Source organism: Culicoides brevitarsis, chromosome 3, assembly GCF_036172545.1.
Source record: "Culicoides brevitarsis isolate CSIRO-B50_1 chromosome 3, AGI_CSIRO_Cbre_v1, whole genome shotgun sequence".
NCBI classification, from domain to species: domain Eukaryota; kingdom Metazoa; phylum Arthropoda; class Insecta; order Diptera; family Ceratopogonidae; genus Culicoides; species Culicoides brevitarsis.
In genome coordinates, this window is record NC_087087.1 from 29035934 (window position 1) to 29057249 (window position 21316).

Here is a 21316-nt window from a genome sequence, read left to right on the forward strand (position 1 = left end):
ACACAAAACGCTGACTTACCATTTCAGTGGTGTAATCGCCGACAACGGGTCGCTCATTGATGCTCCAGCGATACGTAAGGTCTCCGGGATTGGCGTCGGCACGACATGAAAGTCGAATTTCTGCGCCTTCAGGGATTCGTCCGCCAGCGAGAGCGCCGCCAATTACCTTGACTTGCACTTTGGGCGCATATTTTACCTCCAACTTTAGTTTTGCCGAGCGGTAGGTGCGGTCTGCCGTATTCTGCGCCTGACACGTGAACGTCGTGTTGTGATGCTCCTTCTTCGGTGTCAACTTCAGGATGGATTTTGCGGTGAAACGACGCGTATCGCCCAATGGCTCCTTCATGTATTCGATGCCGTCGGTGAGGACGTTGCCTAATCCATCGATCCATGTTATCTGCAAAAAATTTCAACGGAAAACATGAGAGATGGGGAACGAAGACAAAACAATATTAATCCGAAATGATTGTTTCTTCAGCTCATGGCGATTTAATATCTTTTGAAAACAATTTTTATCGCATTTCAAAGACAAAAAAGGCGGTTTATGAATAAATTGATGTCTGCTGATGGAAAATTTTTCAAAATGTGCATTGGGAGAAATTTTTAAAATATGCCTTGAGAAATTTGAAAATATGCATTGGGAAAAAATTCAAATATATGCATTAGGAAGAAAATTTATAATATGCATCGGGTAAAAATTCAAAAATATGCATTAGGAAGAAAATTTAAAATATGCATCGGGTAAAAATTCAAAAATATGCATTAGGAAGAAATTTTAAAATATGCATCGGGTAAAAATTCAAAAATATGCATTAGGAAGAAATTTTAAAATATGCATCGGGTAAAAATTCAAAATATGCATTGGGAAAAAATTTTAAAATATGCATCGGGTAAAAATTCAAAATATGCATTGGGAAGAAATTTTAAAATATGCATCAGGTAAAAATTTTGAAATATGCATTGGGAAAAATTTTAAAATATGCATCGGGTAAAAATTCAAAAATATGCATTGGGAAAAAATTTTAAATATGCATCGGGTTAAAATTCAAAAATATGCATTGGGAAAAAAATTTGAAATATGCATTGGGAAGAAATTTTAAAATATGCATCGGGTAAAAAATTTAAAATATGCATCGGGTAAAAAAATTAAAATGTGCATTCGGTTGAAAATTTTGCTTCTGACGAATACTTTTATATTAGTTTATTTTAAATTTTTTCCTTCAGCCAAAAACATGGATGATAAATTTATCATCAGAGAAGCATATTACGCGATGATACACGATGCGGTGCTATTTGCGGTCGTATTTTGTGTGTCAGATTAGACAGATTTTTCGGGTTTTGCGTGAATTTCCACAAATATTATAATTAATATTTTAGTGCAGAACGAGAAAAAAGGGAAATTCAAAACCGTCTGTGTGTGTGGAAAGAGATGATTACTTTAAAAATGTTTTGTTTTTGCGGTTGTTTAGAATTAAAATAATGAAATTTCTCTCTTTCTCTCCAAAAATATCATTAACAAACAAAAAACCCACAAACCCCGAAACACATGTAGGTTACGTATTCGAAAAAAAAAATTGATACGGTTGGTCAAGCAAACCGCAAATCAATACAAATGATATGTTATTCGTCTGTTGTTTCACTTTAAATCTGGATTTACGTGCAAAAAAAATTACCTCTGCAGCTGGTTTGCCGCCATGCGAAATGCATTCGAGCTCGATTTCGCGTCCCTCTGTGGTCACCATATAATCCCCCTGCACAATTTTTGGCGGTTCTGGCGGCACCAAGACAATTAATGTCGCGAATCGGGACCGAATTCCAGGGGCACCTGCAAAATTTTTCATTAAATTTTCGATTTTTTTCATAAAAAATGATTTTTTACTTACCATTGGGCGCTGGACCAACCTGACATTGGTATTTGGCGTCGTCATCGAGCATCACGGGGTAGATATCGAGTGAGAAATCGCCTTCTTCGTCGCTGCCAACCATGGAATAACGATCGAAACCGCTGAGATTGCGATGTGTTCCGAGACCAAAGTCATCTTTTGTCCACTGAAAAGCGAAAAAAAAAATTTTTAGTTGTAATTATGGCAAAAGTGACGCTTGCATGAACAAAATCTCAGTAAATTAAAATTTTGTCAGTGGCGGATGAGATTTTTAAGGGTTAAAGGATCAAAATGTGCCCTTGGAAATTTATAAATTTTGATAAAAATGAGCTTTGTTCCCTAAAAAGGGCGCCAAAATGAGGTCAAGAGCTCATTTTTAATCAAAATTTATAAATTTCTTGCAAAAAAGGGCACATTTTGGGTCTTTTTAATACTCACTTGTAACATTCCCTGTTTTTCAATTACGCGACACGGCAACGTTACGCGACTGCCTACGATTGCCGTTTGATCTTGTGGCTCCATTGCGAATCTCTGACCCGTAATCCGTTCGCCATTGTTGTTGTTTTGCGCCAATTTGGATGGCGATGCGCTGCAAACGGCAAATATTCGCCAAAGCAAGAAGAGAAATGTGTAGGAAGTGTGACTGAGCTTTGGTACTGACGCTGACGTTAACAACCGTAATTTTTTCATTTTTCGTGTTTGTTTGCTTTTTTTTGTTGTATCTCCTTTTTTGTTAGCTGCTTGTTTACGTGTTTTCGGATGAAACAATTGCACTCCTAGATGTCAGTGAGTCCCAACATTAGAATGCTAAATGAATTCGCTGCAAAGCCGTTGTAACACCATTCGGTCTCTTTGCGATGTAGGTCGAGCTTCAGCGAAAATTGTTGTTTGAACGAAACAATAAAACGGAGAAAAAGAACAAAAGAACGTTCTCTAACGTGAATTTTTTCCTTTGATGTGTGATCTGGAATAAGAGAGAAAAAAAAAAAAGAAAAAAAATTAGCTCTGAGGAATTTGAGTAATATAAAAAATGAACATTTTTTCATTCTTCTTGCGTTAATTTCACAAAGGAATAAAAATGCTGAGAGAAATAAAAAGCGATAATTTTCAAGTTTGACCCCTATTTGAGGAAATTTCTCTTCTTCTTTGTTAGTTCACAAAGTAGACGAAGAAAATTTAAATATTTAATCTTTGTTTCTTCATCGTCGTGCTTTTCTTCCGCGTTGCTGCTTTTCTTCATAAAATGACTCAGGGAGTAAAAAAATATTGTAAAAATTTTTAAAAAATTATTTTTTTAAAGATTGAATTTTGTTAGGAATTTTGGATTATTTCATATTTATTAAATTTATTTAAATTTTTATTTTAATTATTTTTTTAGCCTCGAAAAAAATAATTAAAAAATTAAAATTAATTTAAAAAATTGCTACAATTTTTTTTTATCAACTAAAATGTTAAAAAAAATATTTGAATTAAATTAAAATTAAAAAAAAAAATCGATAAAATTTTAAATTAAATTTTGTAACATTTTAATTATTTTTTTGTTTTTTTTTCAAATAAATGTTTTAGAATTAAATTAAAAATTTTATTAAATATTTTTTTTTTCAATTTAATTTTAATTTAAATATTTCTTTAAAAATTTTAGTTTTTAATTTAAAAAATTCATTTAGCATTTTAAAAAAATTATTTTCAATTTTTTAAATAATTTAAAACAAAAAAAAATATTCAAATTATTAAGAAATTTATAAAATAATAATAATAATAAATTAATTAAAAATTTAAAAATCAAATGAATATTTATTTAAAATTTTAGTTAAAAAAAATTTTATAACAAATTTATTTTTACTTTAAGTTAATTAATTTTTTAATTAATTTTTAAAAAATTATTTTTCTTAATTAATAATTTTTTTAATTTATATTTTTTTTATTTATTAAAAAATTAATGATAATAGTTTATTTATTAAAAAAATATAAATTTAGAATTTTTTTCAAATATTTTTTTCATCCCTGACAGTGATGCTGATGTAACAAAGGATCAATCAAGAAATTGATGATAAGCGATTTTTTTTATATTTCGCTTTAAATTACGAATAAAGCGTGCTTCGTATGCGATAAATTTAAAATTCTATCCGGAAAATTATCTTTAATCATCTTTTTATTGTTTTCACTCATAAAAACACTTAATAATAATTTTCTGGTAGACCGAAAAATGTCATGAATAGATAAAAAGTGTCCCCAAAAACTACTTCCGTTGTAGTAGAGAAATTTAAATCGAAGAGGAGAGCTAACATAATGATTTTATTACTCCCAAAGTGACTGTTCAGTATTTATGACGACACTGATGACTTTATCTTTTTTTTTTCGTCTTTCTACTTTTTAACATGATTATCATTTACCTCAGCAAAAGAAATTTTTATTCATAAAGTGTGAGATGATAAATATTGAAACAAGCGAGAGGAGATGATTGTTTGTTTGTTTGTTTTTTTTTTTTTATCTAAAACGACCGAATCTCGCTGAGACGACGAACGATCAAAGTTTACAGGATGTGTCGTGATGATAAATGACGGCGATTAAGACGAAATGAGCAGCTATTCAAAGGACAAGAAATATGAAGTGGACCTCGGGGAATCCGTCCTGGGGATTTTTTTTTTAATTTTTTTTATTCAACTAAAGAGAGAGAAGTTGAATGAATAAAAAAAATATACAAATTATTTCCCATTATTTTTAAGTAGAAAACAAAAACTACATCATTATAGCGTTTGAAGACGAATGAGAAGAAGAGGATGAGATATTTCTCTTGAATTGTTGTAACATTGTACAAATATTGTTTTTATCATCGAAATGTTTACTTTTTAACATTGGAGATGAAATGGAGAGGTTTATTCCATGATTTATTCCAATTTATTATTTTTGTTGTCTTTTGCATGTATTTTGTATGCATTTTTGTTCGTTAGTGTTTTGTTTACGGGACTTAAAAAAGTGTAAGCTATGAATTCAGTTTTGGTTTGAATTTTAAATTTTTCAAATTAATTATTATTTTTAAAAAATTATTAAATTAAATTAATTATTAAAAAATTATTATTAGGTATATTTTTTTGAGAAAGAAAAAAAAATTGAATTTTAAATAAAATAAAAAAAATAAATAATTAATGACATCCAGTGTTGCCAATTTCTAATAATTTGTTAATCTTTTCTATATAAAAAAAATTTTTTTTTAAATTATTTTAGCGAATATTTTTATTTTTTAAAATTTTATTTCAAATAATTCAATTAAATAAACTTATAATAAATTAAAAATAAAAAATAATTAATTTAAATTAAAAAAAAATTATAAAAAAAATAAAACTCACTTAATAAAATGAACAATGGGCAACCCGTTAATTAAATAAATTATATTTTTTTGTTAAATTATTTTTAATTTAATTAATTTTATTTTTAAATATATATATTTATAAATGAATAAATTATTATTTTTTTTTCAAACTTTTAATAAAAATTGTCAATAATTTAATTTTTGGCAACCCTGAATTTCATAATTAAAAAAAAAATAAATATAAATCTGACTGGTAGAAGTTCAAAAATTTATTAAAAAATAATTTTTAGATTTAATTTTATTAAAAAATATGAAAATATGAATTTTCAACTTTTACTTCAATACCAAAACTTAAAATTGGCAACACGGAACATAAAAAACTATAAACTTTAGATTTCACTTCCCGCTAATTCAACATTTTTTATCGTATAAAATCATTATCGAAGTTGTTGCATTTTTACATGACAATAAAGCTAGACAATGACAAGTTATCGAAGAAACTCGTTTAAACTAATGACGTATTTTATTTTAACATCTTTATTATTCTTGTCTTATTTTTTTTTCTTTTGTCATTTAATGATAAATAACAACAAAAATATTTAAATATCGAAAGTTTATCAAAAAAAAAAATTTTTTTTTTGTCAAAACTTTCAAGGAAACAAATTTTACTTGGAAATGAAAGAAAAATAAGTTTTGACCCACTTTCGAACGGTAAATAATAAAAAAAGATCCTTTTTTCTACTTGTCAAAGTTTTATTATTATCATTTTCAGGGGTGCAGAATTTTTTGAAGCATATTGCCTAAAAAGCGCTTTATATGATAAATTCATCCACCTTTGAAATGTTGTTCGGAGACCCTGTAATAATAAGAAAAACGTTTCCTTTTTAAAATTTTTTCGTATCTCCATTGAGTTACGAGCCCATATAACATTTATTGCGGGGTATTTTTCGTGTTAAAATATGAAAACCCATTTTTTCTTCGTTTTTGTGCCTCACACACATTTTGTCGTATGTTAAATATGTTCACTCAAATACATCGCATTATTATTATTAGATGAAAGAAATGGATTTATTATTTTCATCACTATCATAATATTCCTGGTTTTGCTTATCATCCTGCATGTGCGAAGATGTAATACACGACCGACACCCATCAAATGAGTATGATCATCATCCTTTACTTTACTTTATAAAAAAAACGTCTGTAATGTGCTTGGCTTGCGTTGAGGCGAAACGTTGAGAGAATATGATAATAATAATAAATATGAAAAGGAAAAAGAAGCAAAAAAAAAGAGGAAAAGATGAAGCATCATGTGTGTTGGTGTACATGTGAATGTGATACAAAAGACGTTTTTACAGATCTTTGGAATATTATAACAGAATGGCTCCGCAAAGCAAGAAAAAAAAATGTGAAGAAGATAATATTTTCACATTAAAGTGTGCCATGTATGTTTGGAATGTTTTTTGTCGTCCGCAAAATAATGTGAAAATTTATGAAAATTGGAACGAAATCTCTGTTGCTAGCGAAAATTCCTTTGACAGAGCAACCAATGACGATTTAAAATGTTTCTCGATTGCGGTGAATGCGGTTCGTTTTGTCTTTTTGTATGCAATGATCCATGTAATAAGCAACTGTGTTTGCTATAAATGAGAATAAAATCAATATTATAGGTTGAAATAATGAGAAAAATTAAACAAAATGAAAATTAATTAAAAAGCTGTCATTTTTAATTTTTGACAAAGTTAAGCTCAAAATTTTCTAATAATTTGTTAAATATGAAGAAAATATATTTCTTTTAATATTTCAATATTGATTCTTTAAATGATCGGTCAAAATTTGTAAATCGCTTCTTGCTAATTCAAAATAATTCATTTTTGTTTAATAAAAGAATTAAATAGACGAAAATTAACTATTTGAAAAAATTAAATTAAAAATAAATTATTTTTTTCAATAATTAATTTTAACTTTTAGTAGTTGAAAAAAAATAACTTTTTAAAAATTTGAAACTCGCTTTATGCTAATTCAAAATAATTCATTAATAGACGAAAATTAACTAATTAAAAAAATTAAATTAAAAAAAAATATTTTTTGAATAATTTATTTTAACTTTTAGTAATTAAAAAAAATAACTTTTTGAAAATTTGAAAATCGCTTCTTGCTAATTCAAATAAAAAATTTTATATGATAAATTGCTGTTAAATTTTATTAAAAAATATTTAAATTGATTTATATTTTATTTTTAATATAAAATATCATAATTATTTTTCTTAAATAAAACTTCTTAATTGATTTTCATATAAAAATTTGAAAATCGCTCTTTGCTAATTCAAAATAATTTATTTTTTGTTAGAAAATTTTTTTTATCAACTTTCTTATAAAAAGATGAAAATTAATTAATTAAATTAAAATTATTAATTTTCTTAATAATTAAATATAATTTTTAGTATAATATAATAATTAAAAAAAAATAAATAAATAACTTTTTAAAATAAAAATTTGAAAATCGCTTTTTGCTAATTCAGACTTTCCATAAATGTGTTTTTAAATTTTATATTTTTTAAAATTATTTTTAAACTAAAATAATGCCTTTTCAAAAGCAAAAACTAAATTTTTATTAATTAATGAACCTACTATTTAAATATTAAAGAACTGTTTCAACTTTATGTATACTTTACATTTATTTAAGACCACCATTTTATCAATGCCGACAGAGAAACAACCTGCATTAATTCTTGTTGTGTTTCAATATTCACAAAACACAACATTTGTCTAATGCAGATACTCATTTTCTGACACAAAACCAACAATTTGCAGAAAATACCATTTATATTGGTAATGTAATTATTATTGGACTCCCGTATAAATTCCATCCCCCATTTCTATTATGGCAATCATCACGGTGTGGTCATTTCAATAAATTTTCACACAGGTACCGAGAGAGAGTGTGGGAGTTAGTTGATATCAAGTCAAGTACTCGAATAATAATTTAAATAGTGTCAAATACAAAAATTGGTAATTCTCCGAGTTGCTTAGTAATTTTCATGAATAATGAAGTAATTATTGTATTTTTTTTCTGTACTTTTGTGCCAGATAATATCCTCTCAAATGGTAATTTAATTATATATTCCATGTACAATTTCTAACTTTAATCCTTTGTACTGCAAGCCGCACATTCGAGTCGACATAAATCGATGATATTTAATTACCGTTATTATTACAACAACATGTGTGTGTGTGTGCGTATGCGTGCATTGGTGCATGTTATTTGTAGAAACGGTTCATAATAATTATCATTATATTAAAACGACCAATCATTTTGCTCCATTTTCATTATCCGATCTGCGTCGTTATTAATTAATTTTTATATAAATATGCTCTTAGTAGAATTAAAAAATAACCAACTTTAAGATTTTTTTAATTTTAAAAAGACGTTGATGATGTGTCGTGATTGCCATCATAATGAGTAGTCTGAACTCAATTTAAATTCATTTTGATGTTACAAGAATGTCGGATATGAGAAAAAATCTCATCGCTATGATGATAAAGTTAATATGCGAGATGCGGATTATTACAAGGAAAATTTCCGCACTTCCTTGTCTACTACCTTTGTGCTCTTTTTCTATTTATCGCAGCGAAAAAAGGTATTCGCAAACAAGGGTGGTTTGATGAAATAATTTGAATTTTTACCTTTGGAGGAAAAATCGGTTTCGCTATGCGATAAAAATTTGCGAAAAAGCGACATCTGTAGCGAAAAGAGCAAAATATGGGATGACAGTTTGAATTTGACACGACATCTACGGCAGAAGATGGAACTAAAAATCAGCTGATTTGAAATGTCATTAAATTTTAGACGCGGAACAAAACAAAGGTAAGAATTTTTAGTAAATCTCGCAATTTTTAATTATTTTTTTCAGATTTTAAGTTGAAGTTTTAAAGTACTTGACTTATTTAAACGCTGTGGAAAGGAATTTTCGAATGTTATTGAGCCAATAGTGACTTTTAAGATGAGCTAAATGAAAAATACAATCTATTCAGCCCAAATCGTAATCTTTCAGGAGAACTTTCAACACTCAATGAAGTAAGTCAATCAGCCAGCCATTCATTGGTTAAAAACTTTAGACTTACAAATATAAATTTTGAAAATCCATAAATTTATTGAGAGAGAAAAAGGAAAAAAATGAAAAGCTTTGGCAAGTTGCGAAACAACCACATTTCACAGTGAAACCCTCTGTTCGCAAGAACCCTTGCAAAAAACGTAAACAGGAATAAAATGTAATATAATGCGATATAATTAAAATTAAAAGCATGTAACAGATTTGAGAACAGCCATGCTCGGAAAACTCTTTCACACAATACACATAAAAAAAAGTAAAGTCTTAGATGTGCGATAATGAGAACTTGAGGAACGAAACGAACGAACTTGCCATGAAAGTTGATCTGTATAACGTGCCGCGCGGTAGGTAACATAATAAAATTGCAACACATTTTCCATATTTACCTTCTAATGATTATTTAGTGTCGTGTCTCATGATGACGAAGACGTTGCTGCTTGCGAATGAGCGACAAACATGCCATGTGCGCCGTCAACAAAGAAACAGAAGAAAGGTGGAGAGGGTACGATAATGAAGACAAAAAGCGTCTTATGTGGTTTCATCATCTTTTAATTAATGAGGACAACTCATAATTTATGATCGTTGTGTATTGTGTGTGAGTGAAGGAAAAGTTTCTTATCAACGCGCTGCCACAAAAACACACCCACACTCGACGACACTCTTTCATCATCGTAATTACTTTGAGCGAGATATGGATTTTGGCGAAAAAAAAACTTTGTGGCTTTGTCGCCCAGATTTCTTAATTCGCAGGGAGGAAAACAGCAAACAAACGAATTAATTTTGGTTCTAATCAAACGTCGTTGATGGAAAAGTATCAGCAAGTCACTATGTTAATTTCGTTTTTTTTTTTGGCGCAAATGCCAACTTTTATAGTGCGACACGACGACGGTCATTAAATTGTAATCTTGCGAACGACTCGTTTGATGTAACAAACAAATAATTAATTGAATTTACGTTGCTAATTAATGTGTGGACGCAATTAGCTAAAAGGAGAATTATATAGCAGCAGCGAGGTCAATGAGGTGTGTATTAGCTTTTGGCAGAGACAAAAAAAAAATGCATTTACTGCCTAAGCGATTTCTGATGTTACTTATGACGCATAATTTTATTAATTACTTTAATTTGAATAATTAATGCGACAGGAAAACAAGTAATTCGGGGACTTTTATTGTCAACTTCGCATAAAAATCGCAATAATTCCCAATTCTAATGCTCGTCAAATGTGCGCCCAATCTATAAAAAGGCGATTTGTGTTGGTATTATTTTTTCTGCGTGAAACAAAAAGCTTGTTCATAACTTTTTATGACGACGCACGACCCACTCTTTATCGTTACAGATAATAAAATTTTAGCACAGTTCTCGCACAACTCAGTTGGGGCAACAATAAAAGAGCGAGTAACCAACAAAAAAACATACACACGCGAGAACAAATAAAAACGAGCAAATTTAATAGTACTGCAGTGCAACAATAATCAAAATGAGCATTAAATTGTGTGCCATCCAGCAAACATCAGCGACAGTGTCTCTTACATGTAACAAATTCATTTTGGTAAGTTTTTTTTACGAGATAATTTATTAAAAAAAAAAAATTTAACATTTTTTTTCATGAGTTTTAGTTGATTTACGAAAATTAAAATTTTCACTCTATGAAGGACGACAAAAATTTAACAGGTAAGCTTTAAATCCTATTACGAATGTTATTCTAAGAAAAAATCTGCAAATTGGTTTTTGCAATGGCATTTATTGCTTCTATGAAATCAAGTATGCAACATGTTGCTATATTAAAAAAAAAAGTTAACCGATGGTTTTTGAATGATTTTACAGGACATGACAGAAAAATCCTTTAAATGAAAAAAAAAAAATATTTACGAATTTCAGCGAAATTTTATTAAATTTTAAATCGCAACATTTTTAATTTGAAGACAGCTTAAAAGCAATACGAAAGGTAAAATATTTTAACGAGCTTACATTGTCACTTAATTTTCAGGAATTTTTTAGGAAATTCTCTAGAAGCTTTTATGGATTTCTGGTTTGACGCAATATTAAAATTTTATCATGGAAACGAAAAACTGCAAAAAAAGCTGAAGCCTGATCAACCAAGAGCGATGAAACCTTACTACTTTCTTTTGAACGTAAAATTCTCAGAACAATACTAATATCTAAAGGGGGGTTAGAGGGGGGTTGCAGACGTAGATACAACTTTGAACTTGAGTTTGAGGAACCAGGGTAGGGTAGGGTTTACTAAACTCCTTAGAGGTCTAGTATGGCTCGCACCGCAGTCTCTAAAGAGTCCTATTGTACTTCATACTGTGAAATTTTTAAGCTTTTTCAGTAAACGCCGGGAATGGGTCTTAACCCTTTACCTGTCATCCGAAGCAGACGTCTTAAAAATTCACTTAGCTCTCCCAGAAGGTCCCAAAGGGTTTCTAAAGTTCTCTGAAATCCTAAACCTTTCAACGAATTTTCATAAAATTTCATCGTCAAAGATTTCATCCGAACAGCAATTGAACAATTTTCATAGTAAAGCAGCCTGTTGGTTTCAATTATGGTTAAAAAACCAAATCACCAATAAAAAAGTTGATTCAATGTAAAATACGATTGCATATTTCACCAACTTTTCAGACAATTTTTGGTTCAAAATCTGATTTACTTTGTTCGATCTGTCGTCGGAAAAGCTGCTTAAAAATCATTTACTGCAACATGTATTGAATACCTGGCGTTTCCTCCTGTACCAAAAACGACGACGGATAAAATCATCATCACAAAAAAAGCTTTGTCTATTATACGGATCATTACTCATACAAATAAAAAAGAGATTACTCAACGTACGTACGTAGTGGCACGAAAGAAAAACGAGAAAATAATAGAAAAGTTTTGTACGTTCAGCTTAAACTGCCCGTTTATACAAATAGCTGGCACACGTTTCATGTCATTCCAATTATCATGAATGAATGAAATAAGTGCAAAAACCTTTTTGTTTTTTTGAGAGAAATGGACACAAAAAAATAAAATAATAATAAAATACCAAGGAATATAATGATGAAGAAAGAAGAAGAACACATTGGCATTTACATTCGTTTGTAGATACATCAAGGTTGATGATAATATAAAGAGAAAGAACGAATAAAATAAAATAAAAGTGCATTTATCCCCCCTTTTTGCTCTGTATCTGGAGCTATACGAGACGATGTCGACTGTTGAATGGCCAAAGCAACGTAAATTTAATCTTTATTTGTCTTGCCAAATTATCTTTCTCTACTCTCATAACGTAGTAGTATTATTATTTCATCCTATTATTGTCCGTGCTCGGGCTCGGCTTGTGTGCGAAAATAGTTATAGGCAAAAATGTGCATAAAAATTTAAGTGGTTAAGTGCAAACATTTGTTATCTTTTTATTATTTCATATAATATTTGTGAATGAGCGAACGTTTTCTCCGAGATCTCTTGTTCGAGTATTTAAACAACATACCTCCTAACACAAACAATGACGGTAATAATAATAAAAATTCTTTGCTCGGCGATGAGGCTCTTATCTTAAACTTGACGCAAAATTACCGAGTCTTTGTTTCTACAAAAAAATAGAAATTTCTAAGCTTTTATTATCCCCGAAATGCATAAAAGTAGTGTTTTTATTGTTTTGAAAAATATTTGCCATCATCATCATCCTTCGTGTGTCGGTGCGACACGTTGCCGAAAAAGTTGCAAAAGTAAAAAATCACTAAAATAAATAACAGCAAAAATATGTTTTTAATGATATTAGAATTCAGAAAAGTTTTTTTTATGAGCACACGAAAGCACTTAAGATGAATCATTAACAAAGTTTTGTTGTTCAACACACTCCTTTTATGTGTTATTTTATTTTTTAAAGGATATTTGAAAGTTGCCTGAATGGAGGTCAGACTCATAATTTACTCGTTTACTCATATACCTACTACTTACGTTTCGTTCATACTCGGCTTTTGATCTGAAAAGAGATAAACAAATATGAATATTAGTGAAAATTCATCGTTAAAGGATTTGCTTTTAAAATGTGCCTCAAAGGCGGGCTTAGGAATTTATTTTTCAATCGAACCAATTAAAATTAATGCCGTGGAAAGGTAATCCTTGGTCAATGGCTGAAAACTCGGGCTTTTTCCATTCAAAATTATTTCTGTTCATACAAAAATTAAGTTTTAGTTCCATCAATGAGAAATTTTATCTGAAATTTTATTTGAAATAATTTCAAATCACATCACCCGGTATACGAAAAATATTTGTCCCAATGCACATTGAAGATTTTTTACCCAATGCAAATTTTATAAAATTGACCTAATGCGCATTTTAAAAAATTTGACCCATTTAAATTCAATTTCAATAATTTTTAAAGCACATCACATCACCCAATGCACATTTTAAAAATTTGATCCAATTTCACTCGATTTTAACATTACTTTGAGAAAAATTTGGCATGTGATTTTTTGTGTTAGTTAGGCCTAAAATAACCGAAAAAACTTAAATTTAAAATTCTGGAATGAACTTCGGTATTTTTAGGCACTTTTAGTTTGGTTGGGTATGTCAAAGAGGTACTTGTTAAACCCCAAATCCACTAAAATATGTCTAAAATATCAAAAGTTTATTCCAGAATTTTGAATTTAGATTTTTTCGATTATTTTGGGCTTAACTAACAGAAATTCATCAGAAACTCTCATGCTAATTTTTTTCGAAGTAATGTTAATATTGGGGTAGATTTTGAAATTTCGGGTCAAATTTTTAAAATGTGCATTGGGCTAATTTATTTTTGTTAAAAAAATTTAAAAAAAATATAAAATTTTTAATTCATTGAATATTGAGTCACGTGGTAATTTTTTTTTAAAAATATGCATTAGGCTAAAAATTTATTTTCATTATGAAAAAAATTTATAAAAAATGTGCATCGGGGCATGTTTTTCTGGTCAAAATAGAGATCCAGAGAATCTTGAATGTGTTTTGGACCAATTAAATTTAAATGTCAAATGGGGCAAAAATGATGAATTTGAAATTGTCAATTTTTTAAAATTTACATTAGGTCAAAAATCTTAAAAGTGCATTGGGACAAATATTTTAAAATGTCAACTGGGGCAAATATCGAAATTGTAATACTTGAAAAACTTAAAATATGCACTGGGTTGTGGTTCGTATTAAGTTTTATGTAAAACAAACAACTTTAATTCAATTCAAATAAATCCTTAGAATTGATTTGCAGACAAAATTCTTAGAAATTCAGATTTACAATTAATAAAAGCTACAACTTGTTTGCATTACATAAATGAATGGACCATTCAAAATCTTTAACATGAATCCAGACCGATTCAGAGCAAAATACGCAGGATTTGAAAATTACTTCTCTTTCACTCTGTCGGATCAAAACTTGATGTTCACTATTCAGAAACAAAATTTGTCGTTTTTTTTCCATTGTTACATGTAGTCAGTCAGCAATTTTTGTATTGTTAAGCTATTATTTTATGGTTACCATTGTGTGTGGGAGAAAAAAGGAAAAAAAGTGACTGACAAATTTTTTTCTTGTTGGATAAGTCAGTAGTAAGTGAATGAATGAATGGTTTATGACAATCAGTCAGTTTTGTGCGAGTTTTCCGACGACGACGACGTGAACGACGGGTGACAATCAAACAAATAAAAGTAATAATAATAGAGGCAAAAAAAAAATGTTGACTTGACTGTTACTACTACAATTTGTGTGAATGTAAATTATTGCTTTATCAGTAAAAATAATAAAATAAAATAAAAAGAGAATTTCTAAAGAGGGACAAAACCTTTTCAACTTCAAATAATGTCCGAAATTTGGGTAACGCCGTTTATTTGATTAGTTACGTGCTGTAATAATAATTTCGAAGCAATTTTTTTTTTGGGAAATCATAAAAGAAAGGGGAAGTACATAAGCTAGATTTCATTTTATTATTCGTTTATCGCAATCCAGATAAGAAAACAAATTTGGGTGTTTAGTGAGGCACGTGTAATTTTTCGTTGCACCCTGTTCACAAAAAAAATCGCACACAACAAATAGCCTTTCAAAAGAATGTATTTGCTCGATTTATTTTGATGCTTCGTGGTTTTTTTCTGACAATTTTTCATTGTTTGAAAACTGAAAAAAAAGTGCAAGATACAAAAGGAATGTTGAACACCGGACAAAAATGCAAACATGCGCCATTCATGGCAAAAAAAAAATTTACAGATATTTGTAATCCAGATAAATGTATGGTAATAAATTCAAGCCTTTCCTCTCTATTTTTGCGCTTTCTCTATAGCCGGAAGCCAGAAACGATCAAAAACTCTGGCATTTCTTTTTTACTGTGCTTTAAAGAAAATTAAATTTGGTCTGTCTGTAAAGTCACGTGTTTAAAAAATGTCAATGTGTACTGGGATGAGAATTTTAATTTTTCTTTATGATTTTTTTTTAAAATGTGCATTGGGCTAATTTTTTTTTGGTTAAAAAAATCATAAAAAATTATAAAAAATTGTTAATTCATTAAAAAATTAGTCACGTGGTTTGAAAAATTTTAAAATATGCATTGGGATGAAAATTTGAAATGTTCACTATGAAAATTATTTTTGAAAAATGTGCACTGGGTTAATTTATTTGTTCAAAAAAATAATCATAAAAAAATTATGAAAAACTGTTAATTCATTGAACAATGAGTCACGTGGTTAAAAACTTTAAAATTTGTATTGGGATGAGGATTTTAAATTATGCATTGGGATTTTTTTTTAGTTTTAAACATTTTTAATAACTGAAGAGAAATTATTATTTTGATACTTAAAATTTTTAAAATGTGCATTGGGTTGAAAATTCAAAATATGCATTTGGTCGACTACTTCACATTTGTGCATGGGGTTATTAATAAATGCAATATAGGACAAAAATTCAAAATATTCATTAGGGAGAAATTTTAAAATGTACATTGGGCTAAAATTTTAAAATTTGCAGTAGGTCAAAAAGTCACGTGGTTTAAAATCAAAAAGCGATTCGTTTTTTCTTTCGACAATTTTCTAAAATTTTTTTCTTTCGAGTTAACAGTACAATAGCTTTTCCATTCATATTCAATAGCTAACACCTTTGTTGCTGGAGACGAAGGAAAATAGACAAACAATTCCAACAAATTACTTGTGTCACCTCGGCTCTTTTGTGCATGTCTTTTATCACATTTTCCGTTCACTTTTCACAAAAGTCACACTTTGTTATAACTAAATCAAGGAATTACTCTCTGGAAATTGAGTGATGCAAAATGCAAATGTCTGCATGGTAATTTATACGCAGGGAGGAAATGAAGTCCATGAAAAACACCTGTCTGTACGTGCAAGTGTACCAACCTACCAGATATAATCTTATTAAAACAATATAAAGTTTTTGTTTTGTTTTCGTGTCATTCGTTTTCTACTTTAAATTGAATTGTGACTGGAAATTTGTCTTTCTCCGTTTTTGTTTTTGTGCTCGAGACAAAGTATTTATTAAATTATGGAAATAAAGGTGAGTTGTTTGGAACAATTTTCGCCCTTAAGCCTTTCTGCCAATTAAAAAAAAATTGCATTTTCAGACATGCCAAAAACTTGTCAATCAATTAAGTCCGTGTTGAAATAAAAAAAATCGATCTTTGTTCCTTGAAAGTTGAATTTCGTGTTTCGCACTTTTTTTTTTGGTATTTCATCATCATGTCATTTAAACCAAATTTATTAAATATGAAACTTCATACGAAAAAAAAATAGGAAATCAAGGGAAATTGTTCTTGATAAATTAGTAGCCAAATAAATTTTTAAAAGGTTTTTTATGTAAATCCATCAAAAAGAATGAACATTTTGGCAAGTTTTTGATTTTTTTTCCTTCTTCGTTAAATTTTATTTTTGAAAAAGGTTGTACAAAAAAAAAAGAAGTTAGTCGTTAAAGTAATTAAATTAGTTGGTAACGAGACGAGACGACTAATGATGCGAGAAAAATTTTCCCTACACGACTTGTGGCTATGGTTAGTAAGGGCTTTTATGAGACGAGACGAGAAAAAAAAAATAAATGAATATGTAAAATATTTAGCAACGTTCTGGGATAACTATAACGTGATTAACATGGAACGTGTTTCTTTTTTCACGCAGTTTCTAGAGCATGTTATGTTATGTTTTAAAAAAAATTCTGAGAATTTATAATGGAAAAGTAATTTTTTCTACATTTTTTTTTGTTCTACTTTGAGCTTTTTTTTTTTGATTACTTTTCGATTAAAAAAATTATTAATTAAACAAAATTAATTAATAAAATAATATTAAATTGATCAAATAAATTAAATTTAAATTAATTAATTTATTTATTTTACTTATTAAAAAAAATATTTTAAAAATGCGAAAAAAATAATAAAAAAAATTGAATATTAAATTAATTAATTAATAAATAAAAATAATTACATAAATATATAAATTAAAAATTTAATAAAATTAAATAAATTAAAATAAAAATAAATTATTTTTAAATTTTATTAAATTTTTAGTGAAAAAAAAATATATAAAAAATTTTAATATATATTTAATCAATTAATTAATAAATTAAATAAATTTAAATAAATTAAAAAAATAAATTAATTATAAATAAACTGAATTTCATTAAATTAATAAACTAATTTAATTAATTGTATCAAATTATTTTATTAATTTTTATTTAATTAATTATTATTTTATTTAATGATTAATTTAATTTATTTTAATTATTTTTTAACATTTTTAAAAATTTTTTTTTATACAAAAAAAAAAAAGAAAAAAACCTTTAATGTTGAGTGAATAAAAAAAATCCATTCAAAAGTGTTAACTTTTTTTTTTAATTCCTTGCAAAAGCGACGATTTTTTTCTCCATTTTATTTTTTTTATTATTGCAAAATAATCCTTTTTTATGTTTAGGGATTTTTGTCGTTCTTCGTGTCTTTCAATTATTTAAAAAAGTGTTTTTACACACTCACAAAAAATTGCAAGAATTTTAATCAATCCTGACCTTCTTAATGGGTATTTGTAGCAAACTAAATAAACATTTACTCAAGGAGTGCCAGCAAATTATTTGCATTTTTCCGCTATTAATTTTTTTTTTCGTTGGTGTCTTAAAAATAATCCTAATTAACTGGCAATGGAGCTATGACCTTTTTTTTTTGTTTCGCGCTACTTTATTTTAATAATTTCCACTTGTTTGTAGGTCCTTGTAATTTTAATTAAAACAATTTAAGGAAAAAATTAGAAGAATTTCGTTGTTTATCTACTCTTTGTTACATTCACTCAAACTCTTCTTTTGCACATCAAACGAGAATTTTTTTCGTGCCTCCTTTTTCTTCACAATTCATAAATTGTGCGAATTTTCCTTCTATTTAATTATTAAAATCTCTCGAATATAAAAGGAATTCGCAATTATTCAGCCGCCCGCTTCGTTCGTTCGCTCGCACGGAAATTACAAATAAAGGAATTCATCAAACAAATAAAAAACAGATGAAAGTCTTCCGTGTCAGAAAATTTTTTCTTTCTTTTTTTTTTTTGAATGTGAGGAATGTCCTTCTTAATTTTTTTCTTTCGTTTCTCATAAATAGCCGAATTTGCGTGTAGGCTCTTTTTTTTGTCACACCCATGTACCTAACCTTTTATATTATTATTATTGCAGTTTGTTTGTAAATGTGAGGATTTTCGATGATGATGATAAGTAGGGCATTCCGAGACCAGCAAACAAGCGCACGTCATGTTCCTTTTTCTTCAAACATCTTTTCTTAATAGGCGTCCGTGATGATGATGTGTGTGTGTGTGGGTAAGTTGCCAGAAAAAAGGTTTGTGCTTATTCAGCTAATCTAACACGCATCATTTTGATTGTTGGAGAGTGTGAGAAGAAAGGACGAAATACACACAAGTGCAAATAACATTCAATTGATAGTTTTCTTTGGAAAATACTTTTTTTTGTTTAGCATCAGCACCTTATTATGCTGAAATTTATTTGATATTAAATAATTATAATTTTTTTTGTATTGTAAGGCAGGAAAAAATTTGTGACAATTTTAATAAAATTTAAAAAAAACAATATCATTTGAAACAGATTTTTAGTGTTAATTTACTAAAATTATTTTAAAAAATTATTAAATTAAAAAAAAATAAATAAGAAATAATTTTTTTCTTAAAAAGAATAAAATAATTAATTTTGTAAATTAATTTTTATAAATATTTATTAAAATCCATTAAAAAAATAAATAAAATTAAATTAATTATTAAAAAAATATTTTTTTTTTATTAAAAATTAATTATTTTTTTTATTTTTTATTGAAATTAATTTTTTTAAGTTAAATTTATAAATATAATTTGAAAATATAGTTATAATTAATTTTTTTTTAAAATAATTTTAAAAAATATTTTTTAAAAGTTAATTCTCACTTAAAATAAATTAAATATCGTTTTTATTTTAATTTTTTTATTAATTTATTTTTTTTTAAATAATTTTATTTAATATACCTTTAAATTTTTGGTTTTTTTTCATATTATTTTTTAATTAAAAATATCATATTTAAAAAAAAATCTTAATATATATTTTATTTTATTTTAAATTGTGACTTTAAAAAAAAAACAAATAAAAAAAATGATTTTTTCAGGATTCTTATTAAAATATTGTAAATATATCAATTTACTTAATAAAATATTTTTTTTAAATTTTATTAAAATTATTTAATAATTAATTTAAATTTAATGTATTTTATTTGGTTATATTTTTTTATTAAAATTTATAATTATAATTAAAATAAATAATTAATTAATTATTATTAATTTATTAAAATTATTTTAAATAAATAAAAAATTTTAAGAAATATTTTTTTTTATTAATTTTTTTTTCACAGACTCAGTCTCAAAACGAAAACTTCTTTAATTAACACATTTTCTAACATTTTTTGGCTTTAATAAGAAAAAGGAACAAATAACCAGCCACCTCCATTACGTTACGAATGAAATTTCATAAAAGAAATAATCGTTTTTCGTTTGTGTGTGTTTGTTTGATGCAAAATAAATTTCAAAATGTTTATTCAGAAGTATTTTTGACCTAATTCTCACACGAAAACACACACACCCATTCAAACACAGGTTTTGGGAAATCTTTTGTATTTCCTGCATTGTTAGTTATTATTATTGTTATTGTATCACCGGTCGGTCTCCGCATCCACAAAGAAGACGAAGGAGGAAAATGTTTGTTTTTTGTAGCAAAAAGGGCAGTTTTGCTCAAGAAAGGAAGAACAAAAAAAAAATGCAAATAATCAGAATATGTGTTTGTGGCAATATCTCAGAAATTGTTCCGAATTGTTCGCATTGAAGAGCAAACACATGCACACTCCAATAATAGTATTTATCTAGCCTAAAGATGTGGTTTTATGGTTTACACATTTCAACTCGCTCTCGAATTGTGTATTGTCGGTCTTTTTAGAAATTTTCTGCAAAAACGGAGAAAAGTCTTTCTTTCGCCTACACTAAATTTATTTTATCGTCCTCATCATCGCACAAAAACGAAGAAATTTATTCCTTTTTGTCTTAATCTGCCAAAAGTATCACGTATTTTTGTGGTTGTTTCGGTTGATTTCTTTGTCAGACACACAAAACCTGCCATTATTATTATCTCTAAATCTGTGAAACATATCATTCATTATTTAGTTTGTTATTATTATCATTATATTATAACTCTATATTTAGGCAGATTTATAAATAAATTATAATTTTAAAGAAATAATTTGAAAATGGTGCGTGTCTTTTATTACTGTGACAGGCTTTCAATGAGGGTTGTCATGACCAAGCATCTGCTACAATTAAAAAAAAAAACGCTAAAATTAACCAAAAATATTTTTCGATCTAGTCTGAATTTTTAATCAATATTCGGTTAATTTTGTTCATTGTGAAAAATTAGTGTTTCGCAAATTATTAATATTTTTCTAATTTTATTTAATTTTTTTTAAATTCAAATAATTAAAAAAAAACCACGTGGTTAAGATTTTCAAAATTTGCAC

At 27.5% G+C, this 21316-nt stretch overlaps 1 protein-coding gene across 1 annotated transcript in view; it reads right to left on the bottom strand.

The window, feature by feature from the left end:
* Positions 1–21316, bottom strand: part of LOC134834244 (irregular chiasm C-roughest protein) — a 170726-nt gene that overhangs the window by 6332 nt on the left and 143078 nt on the right. Inside the window, exons 5-9 of the mRNA XM_063848831.1 lie at positions 13245–13269; positions 2322–2847; positions 1884–2049; positions 1674–1825; positions 20–397 (exon numbers count right to left, since the gene is read on the bottom strand). Coding sequence (XP_063704901.1) covers positions 20–397; positions 1674–1825; positions 1884–2049; positions 2322–2573 — 948 coding nt within the window. The 5' untranslated portion in view covers positions 2574–2847; positions 13245–13269. The remainder of the gene's footprint in view (positions 1–19; positions 398–1673; positions 1826–1883; positions 2050–2321; positions 2848–13244; positions 13270–21316) is intronic.